Source organism: Pecten maximus, unplaced genomic scaffold, assembly GCF_902652985.1.
Source record: "Pecten maximus unplaced genomic scaffold, xPecMax1.1, whole genome shotgun sequence".
Lineage (NCBI taxonomy): Eukaryota > Metazoa > Mollusca > Bivalvia > Pectinida > Pectinidae > Pecten > Pecten maximus.
The window spans coordinates 1-9,709 of record NW_022980779.1 but is presented as its reverse complement, the minus strand read 5'-3'; the positions used below and the strand labels follow the sequence as shown (position 1 = coordinate 9,709).

At 33.8% G+C, this 9,709-nt stretch overlaps 1 protein-coding gene across 1 annotated transcript; it reads left to right on the top strand.

Moving 5' to 3' along the window:
• Window positions 1–376: 376 nt before the first annotated feature.
• LOC117319692 (CCAAT/enhancer-binding protein zeta-like) lies at window positions 377–9,608 on the top strand (the record flags this gene model as incomplete). The annotated part of the gene is made up of 13 exons (XM_033874457.1): window positions 377–422; window positions 875–918; window positions 1,212–1,296; window positions 1,670–1,754; window positions 2,836–2,932; window positions 3,183–3,267; window positions 3,824–3,938; window positions 4,635–4,776; window positions 6,949–7,077; window positions 7,342–7,492; window positions 7,907–8,043; window positions 8,861–8,960; window positions 9,464–9,608. Coding segments are annotated over 13 exons (1,361 nt in total), but the record flags the coding sequence as incomplete, so codon positions are not given.
• Between the last annotated feature and the right edge of the window lie 101 nt (window positions 9,609–9,709).

The following is a 9,709-nucleotide window of genomic DNA, read 5'->3' as shown; positions in this document are numbered from 1 at the left end:
AATTTGTTTTCGTTTGTGTCTTCAGTACTTTCAGTACTTTGATTTTGTTTCTTGTGAGAGAGACACGGAGAATTTTAAGATAAGTTGAAGATACACCAAAATATCAGATATCCTAAAGACATGTGGTACTATTGAATATTTAGTGTATTTTCCTTTTCGAGACAGTACTTTGAAATTTTTTATCACAGTGTATTATATTAATCTTGCCGAGTTTATTATGGTGAATTTTCAGTGCAGGAGTTTTTATCAGTCTCACAAAATAATTGAAGTTCATTTTTTCAATTCAGTTTGTCCAAGGGTGTTTAAGACTTGAAAACATTCCTGTTTTATGAATTATAATCCAATAAATTGACATTTATCTTTTTTTTTTTTTCAGATGATGTCAAAAGATACAATACAAGCTGCCAAACAGAAAGCTATAAGTAGGTATATGTAAAGACCTCTGTGATTGGCTAAGTTTTAGTAGTTTAAGTAGGTATATACCAACCTCTGTAATTGGCTAAGTTTTAGTAGTCCAGCCTTTAACATTTCTGTAGGATATTTAAGTTTTTTCGTTTTTTTTTAAAAAACTTTTTCATTTTCTTCCATACATGAAATATTTAACATTTTACATCTGTTACAATAATTTCTTATGCTTAAGACTCACTTAGCAATACATGTAGTATACCTCAGAGCAATGGATATTTAAATGTCGATTGAATGTTGTAGACCTGCTCCTGAACATTCTTTCTAAAATTAAATGCAGAAATGGTTTTGACATTTTTGGTCTTTTATTTCATATATTTAATAATTTTTTTAACAAATTCATAGTTACGAAAGATATTTAACAAGATAAGACTTATTTCTGTAATAATGTGGTTGTTGTTATTCCCAGGTACGGTGTATGAACTTTTGGCTGACAAGCCTGAACAGGAACAGGTGAGTTTACCAAGGGGAGACAACTAGCATTGAAATACCTGACTAAAGAGGTACCACCTTAACTGGAGACAAGAATTGTCATTATTTGGGATCTACTTAATGATATTTGACCTGGAAAAACTTGACAGTCCGAGACAACCTGTAAAACAATTGTAATTATATGAATTAAATCCAGTGATACAAGACAAATTTCAGTAAAGGTCTTTCATAAGAGATTTAATAAAATTATTTTTTTCTGCCAAAACTTTTAAGAAGTGATGTAATTTGTTTACGTTTACCGTTTGTTTGTGCAGCTTTTGTTGTCCATGCTTGTAAACAAGTTGGGAGATCCGGATTACAAACTGGCTGCCAAATCTACACATCTACTTTCCCGGCTAGGTAAGGAATTAATAATAAATATAAGTCTAATTAAAAGTCAACTATACTGTATGTGTCCAGAGATGTTTTAAATTTTCAAGATTTCTGGATATTAGGGGCCAGACAGTGACATAAATCTTAGTAGAAATGTAAATTGTCAGGTTGAATTAGTGGATTTCTCCAATATAGACTGAAAAGTGAAAATTACCCCATATACAAAAAAAAAAAAAAAATTATTTACTGTAGTAGATGGAAAGCATTTCATCATCTAATTTTCGGAAACAGAGCAAGGACATTTAAGAAATTATTTAATACTGCAAAACAACAGTTTAAAGTACAATTAAATCTTGTTAAATTATGTTATTATCGAAAGTCTTGGGAAATATTGTTTCAGTTGACAAGCACCCAAACATGAAGGCAGTGGTTGTGGCGGAGGTGGAACGTTTACTGTACAGACCTAACATAGCAAAGAGAGCGCAGTAAGTATGATGTGGGCTGATTTTGTTTATCAGTTGGACCCAGTGGACCGCCGTGACCGAGGGGTCTAGGTGTCCTGACACTTTATCCAAAACTTTTAAGAAATGATGTAATTTGTTTATGTTTACTGCTTTATTTGTGCAGCTTTTGTTGTCCATGTTTGTAAACAATTAGGCTGATTTCGTTTATCAGTTGAACTAGGTCGACCAGAGTGGGCCGCGGTGGCCGAGTGGTTAAGGTGTCTCAACACTTTATCACTAGCCCTCCACCTCTGGGTTGCGAGGTCGAAACCTACGTGGGGCAGTTGCCAGGTACTGACCGTAGGCTGGTGGTTTTTCTCCGGGTACTCCGGCTTCCCTCCACTTCCAAAACCTGGCACGTCCTCAAATGACCTTGGCTGTTAATAGGATGTTAAAACAGTATAAATAGATAAATAAATGGACCCGAGTTGTTCATTTATGAAATAAGGATGGACCTAGTGGTTTGATGTTGTTTTCAGACTAGCCTTGACAAAGACTTCCATGGCCTGTATTAACATCTACAGGTCCGTGAAGATCTAAGCTTGAAATATTACATTTAAGAATAGATGAACTTGTTTGTCCGCAAAAGTCAGCAGGCCTATGATAATGTATGTGGGGTGAAATTTACAATATCTGAAGGTCAAAATGTAGATGTTAGGGTAGCTTATACCTTGTAAATGTTGTAGTATTTGAACATTTGAACATCTCCCCTTTCTTAGAAGACCCCTTACTTACCTTAGGGTGTGAGTACACAGACTTAGTGCATCTGTGCATCAATTCAGAGATTGTGTACAAGATAAGTTTGTGCGTAATTGCAAAGCTTGTAACAAGATATCTTATGACCCTCTGGACAGATTTACTTGATATTCACACCATAACATCACACCATTAAATTCTACACTTGGTCAGAGTTTGGTGATTATCAGTCAAGGTTAAAGGTCAAATGTCACACTTGACTAATTTTAAGAGGTTGGGTATATGCAAGTCCCAGAAGCTAGGCCCTGCTAACTTTGCTTTCATCTAGGAGTTTTTCTGACCTTTGACCTCTACATGTTTGTTTCAGATATTATGGTGTGTGTTTCCTCAATCAGCTGATGTTGAGTGAGGAGGAATCCGAGCTTGCCATCAAACTCATACGGCTCTACTTCTCATTTTTTAAGGTGGGTTCTGTAGATTTTAACACTTCTGTAAATATTTTCTTGAGTTGATGTAATTTGAATATCATTGCTTCTCTCCTGTTTCTCAGTTGCTGAATTATTCACCAATAAAATGATAAAAAAATTACTCAAACTCATTTCATCTCTTTTTAGAAAAATTAGCCAGAGAACCAAGTATTAAATCAGTTTTATTTAGCCTAAGCATATTGGATCATTCTGGATGTGTAGTGAGGGTCTTGATTTTCTTGTGCAGGCTTTTGTGAAGAGAGGTGAGGTGGACAGTAAGATGATGAGTGGCCTGCTCTCAGGGGTCAACAGGGCATATCCATACGCCAAAGGTATTTAAAGCACTTCAGTCATATTGTATTGGATCAATGACAGAAGATGTTATGGCCGAAGTTTATACATGTATATATAATTTTTCACATAGTTGAACCTCAGCAAAAAAAGTTATAGGGTATACTGTTCAAGAATCATCATCTTTAGATCGTTAAACAGGTGAAATAGTGTTAAGCTGATTTTCAATTATATTCTACATTCGATCAGATTTTTTTCTGAAATTTTCTTTTGGCCTACTGGGCCCTGTTCCCGAATGAAATTATTTGCTGTTAAAGCCAAATTCCTAAAATTTGCTGAAAATGCCCTTCCCAGTTCAACATGATAAAAAGTTGCTATGGTAACTCAAAATGACACAAAAAGCCCCATCCCAAACAAGTAAAAAAAATGTAAGATCCCACTGAAATATTATAATTAAGTATGTGACATTAATCAACCGTTTAAATTATTGATATTAACTTATTCTTGTTATAAAAATTGATTATGATTTTGAAAATTTCAAAACACTAAGGTGAAATGCATGAAGTAAACCTTGTTGTCCTTGTCCATTGTTAACAGGTGAAGAGAAGTTTATCAGTGAACAGATGGATACCTTATATAAGATTGTACACTTAGTGAACTTTAACACCAGCCTGCAGGCCCTCATGTTACTGTATCAGGTGATGGACTCAAGGTAAGCAATCACACATCTACTGACTTTTGGTGAGGTCAGGTAAGCAAATCATACATCTACTGGCTTTTGGTGAGGTCAGTATAAAGATTTATCAACCTAAACCTGCCAGTCTGCAGGTCCTCATCATCATGTTACTGTATCAGGTGATGGACTACAGGTTAACAATCAAACATCTACTGACCATTGTTGAGGTTAATATAAAGATTTATCAACCCCAATACACTAGTTTGCAAGCTCTTATGTTGCTGTGGATACTATAAACATTTTTTAATCTCATTTATTCCTCTTTAAAGTGTTTTTGTTTCATTTCATGTTTTTTTTGTATTTCCTTAGTCTTGCTATGTTCCATATATGCATAAGATAAGTAACTAGCTGTGTAGGTTACTCCATATCAAACCTACGATCTCCTTGTCCTGATTTGTTCAAATAAGATATTTCACTCTTCCGTTTTTGTGCAACACATAATTATCTCCCTTCCTGCATTCCTCTCTTACTTGACACCCTATCTTCTCTGTTTCTTTTCTCAATAATGACTGGTGTATTTGTCTTTTGTACTATTTTATATCTATTGGATATCAAACATCTTTTTGGTCCTGAAAAACAGGCGGATGAGTAGCGTAGTGGTAAGCAGACTTGCCTTTTAACAATTGTTTTAACATAATAGAATATTTATATATGAAGTTTATTTGTTTACAGTCAGAATGTCTCTGACCGGTACTATGTGGCCCTCTACAAGAAGATGATCGACCCAGCTCTGTGCACATCTGCTAGACAAGCCATGTTCTTAAATCTACTGTTTAAAAGTATCAAGAAAGATGTGGCTGACAGGCGGGTCAAGGTACGTATGTCTACAAGGGTATCCATGTAATGTTACTTACCAAAACACAACCTCAATACAAGAATAGTGTGTTCTTCTATTGTTAAAGGTATCTGTGAATCCTATTGTACAAAACATGTGAAAACTACAGTACAAAACATGTGAAAATTATGGTACAAAACATGTGAAACTACAGTACAAATTAAAACATGTGAAACTACATTACAAAACATGTGAAAACTACATTACAAAACATGTGAAAACTACATTACAAAACATGTGAAACTACATTACAAAACATGTGAAAACTACAGTACAAAACATGTGAAACTACAATACAAAACATGTGAAAACTACATTACAAAACATGTGAAAACTACATTACAAAACATGTGAAAACTACATTACAAAACATGTGAAACTACAATACAAAACATGTGAAAACTACAATACAAAACATGTGAAACTACAATACAAAACATGTGAAAACTACAATACAAAACATGTGAAAACTACAGTACAAAACATGTGAAAACTACAGAACAAAACATGTGAAAACTACAATACAAAACATGTGAAAACTACAGTACAAAACATGTGAAAACTACAGTACAAAACATGTGAAAACTACAATACAGAACATGTGAAAACTACATTACAAAACATATGAAACTACAATACAAAACATGTGAAAACTACAATACAAAACATGTGAAAACTACAATACAAAACATGTGAAAACTACAGTACAAAACATGTGAAAACTACAATACAAAACATGTGAAAACTACGATACAAAACATGTGAAAACTACATTACAAAACATGTAAAACCTACAATACAAAACATGTGAAAACTACATTACAAAACATGTGAAAACTACAATACAAAACATGTGAAAACGACAATACAAAACATGTGAAAACTACAATACAAAACATGTGAAAACTACAATACAAAACATGTGAAAACTACAATACAAAACATGTGAAAACTACAGTACAAAACATTTGAAAACTACAATACAAAACATGTGAAAACTACAATACAAAACATGTGAAAACTACATTACAAAACATGTGAAACTACAATACAAAACATGTGAAAACTACAGTACAAAACATGTGAAAACTAAAGTACAAACATATTAAAACTACAGTACAAAACATGTGAAAACTACAGAACAAAACATGTGAAAACTACAATACAAAACATGTGAAAACTACAGTACAAAACATGTGAAAACTACAGTACAAAACATGTGAAAACTACAATACAGAACATGTGAAAACTACATTACAAAACATGTGAAACTACAATACAAAACATGTGAAAACTACAATACAAAACATGTGAAAACTACAATACAAAACATGTGAAAACTACATTACAAAACATGTGAAAACTACAATACAAAACATGTGAAAACGACAATACAAAACATGTGAAAACTACAATACAAAACATGTGAAAACTACAATACAAAACATGTGAAAACTACAGTACAAAACATGTGAAAACTACAATACAAAACATGTGAAAACTACAGTACAAAACATGTGAAAACTACAATACAAAACATGTGAAAACTACAATACAAAACATGTGAAAACTACATTACAAAACATGTAAAACCTACAATACAAAACATGTGAAAACTACATTACAAAACATGTGAAAACTACAATACAAAACATGTGAAAACTACAATACAAAACATGTGAAAACTACAATACAAAACATGTGAAAACTACAGTACAAAACATGTGAAAACTACAATACAAAACATGTGAAAACTACAATACAAAACATGTGAAAACTACAGTACAAAACATTTGAAAACAACACCAAACACAGACAAGATACAATTAAGTTAATTTAATGAAATAATCCTATTTATCCTGTAAAGGAATTTCGTTTTGATTGTATCTGCATTTAGTTCATATTAACACCATAACATTATATCATTTAGATTTAAGTGCTCACCGGTCAGGGTTAAATGTCAAAGGTTACACTTGGCAGCTTTCAAAATGAAAAATTCTGTGCAATATATCTCATAAACCTATAGAAAGATCATTTTTATTGATGATGGGAGAAGGGTATATCTAAAGTGGCTTTATATACCTGTATTATTGATGAGGGGAGAGGGTTATATCTATAAAGTAAACTTTATTTACCTGCGTTTTGTTGTAGGCCTTTATTAAGCGACTGCTACAGATCTGTCCATTCCAGTCGCCCCAGTTTACCTGTGCTGCCCTGGTGTTGCTTGGGGAGGTCATCAAAATTCAGCCTCATGCCATTCTTACTCAACATAAGAGTATGGTAATATCTCCATAATTTTCTGTGAATGGGAATATTTCTGTCACTGCTGAAACATTTAACAAGCTTAATTTTCATTTGAAACCTTAAAAAAAAATGACTGACTTCAAATGTGTTGAAATAAAAACAATGCAACCATCAAAGCAAAATTATACAAGGAATGTTTAAATATAAAAAATGTAAAAAATTATTCATTACATAAAGAATTTTCTCATATTAAAACTGATATTTTCTTGTCCATTCTGTGAATGTATGATCCTGTTTTAGGGTTTTGATGATAATGAAGATGATGATGAGGAGGAACATTTCACTGACCTTCCCGCTCCAGACGAGGATGTAGTCCTGATGAAACAAGAGGAACCAAAGGATGTAAAGCCAGTTATACCGTCGTCATGGATACACAAATCTATAGGTCAAGGTGAGGTCAAGGACATAGGTCCTACAAGTCTGAAGGTCAAGTTGAGGTCAAGGATATAGGTCAAAAAAAGTCTAGAGGTAAATGTGAGGTCAAGGACCAGGTCTTACAAGTCTTTTGGTCAAGATGAGGTCAAGGTAAGGTCATGGTGAGTTTTAGGTGAGGTCAAGGACAGAGATGCTACAAGTCTTTTGGTCAAGGTGAGGTCAATGTTAATCCTGTAATGAATGTTTTTTGCATCAATTTCATATACAGGATATAAATAATTCCTTCAAGATGCTATCAAATGATTTGATAGGACATTACCATGGAAACTTATTACAGAGAATTATTGACAATAATAGTTATTCTGGCTGCTTTATATGTTATTTCAGAATAGCATGATGTGTTGTAATTATTTTTTTTTTAATATTACAGGCCACAGTATGTTTTACAACCCCTCCGTAAGAAATCCTCTACATTGTCGCGCTGAGCAGGAATGCATGTGGGAACTGGAGAAACTCGCGGCACATTTCCATCCATCTGTTGCTCTGTTTGCTCAAACTCTTCTCAAGGTAGGAGGCAAAGATAAAAATGTTTTCTAAATTGACAATAAAACAATTAGTGCTGAGGAGGTTCTTACACAACTTATACCCTGACTTTTCTCTTTCTTATCTACATCTAACATCATCTGTTGTCAGTATAATGTGACCGGGTGGGGTGTCCTGCTTGGTGTCTTCGCTAGGCTGATTCAGTGAGATAGCACTATTAAGTAGGCAACAGTTCCGTGCTCTCACAAGGAGACGAACATAAATATTCCGAACCTCCCAAGATACATACACATACACCTCATACATGCATCTCGCACACGGTAGACCATCCTTAAATGACCTTAGCTATTGATAGGACGTTAAACAATACTAAACCAAACCCAGTCTTACAATGGTTTTGATCATACATCTTTCATGAATTATACCATAAAGAAACTAATAATGACACATCTTTTATACCCTTCACCCTCAAATGATCTGTCCAATCCTGTATGTGTTAGCCTCCTGGGTTTTTTACAGAAAAAATATGGTACTAATGTTTGGATATGTGGATTGCTTCTACGGAGTAGTACATCGCTTTGTGATAAGTAGGTCACTGTGATATGAAATTTTGGCTTTAGACTTCGTTTATAGGTTACATTTCAATCCAGTTCCTTCAAAGTGGAAATGTGGTAAAAATTTTAGTTAATTTGACAAATAATTTCAAATCTACTTTCACTTGAAAAATATGAAAATCAGAGCGGTTTGTAGTATATGAAGGATTTATGTCAACGACTGATTTATAAACATCCTAAGCTGTTATTTCATCCCGTATTTAACTGTCGTTCTCCTGTTTTTCCAGGGTGAGCCAATCACATATGGAGGAGATCCTCTACATGACTTTACCACCATCAGATTCCTCGAGCGATTTGTCTACAAAAATCCCAAACAACAACAGAACAGTAAGGTTTTCTTAAAGCTTGAGATTAAGTCACTGGTTTTTTTCAGTATAGCTAGAGATTAAGTCACGCTGGTTTTCTTCAGTATAACTAGAGATTAAGTCACGCTGGTTTTCTTCAGTATATATAGAGATTAAGTCACGCTGGTTTTCTTCAGTATAACTAGAGATTAAGTCACGCTGGTTTTCTTCAGTATATATAGAGATTAAGTCACGCTGGTTTTCTTCATTATAGCTAGAGATTAAGTCACGCTGGTTTTCTTCAGTATATATAGAGATTAAGTCACGCTGGTTTTCTTCAGTATATAAAGAGATTAAGTCACGCTGGTTTTCTTCAGTATATATAGAGATTAAGTCACGCTGGTTTTCTTCAGTATATATAGAGATTAAGTCACGCTGATTTTCTTCAGTATAGCTAGAGATGAAGTCACACTGGTTTTCTTCAGTATATAAAGAGATTAAGTCGCGCTGGAAAAATGGCTTACTTCAGCTGATTTTTATTTGCAGTACCAGAAAACTCAGGAATTCTGTCCAAGACAAAGACCAAGAGGAGAGACCCATTGACAGGTGCCAGGAAGTTTGCTGTAAACAGCAAAAGTTTCCTTGAGAAGGATGAAAGTGAAATCCCAGTCGAGGAAAAGTTCTTCCATAAGTAAGCCTTTCTTGGTCGTATAAAACGCTAATCTAGTGAAACCTGTTCAATCTGGTTCACATAATTTTTTAACCCTTTTTAAAAAATTTTTTGAAAAAAAG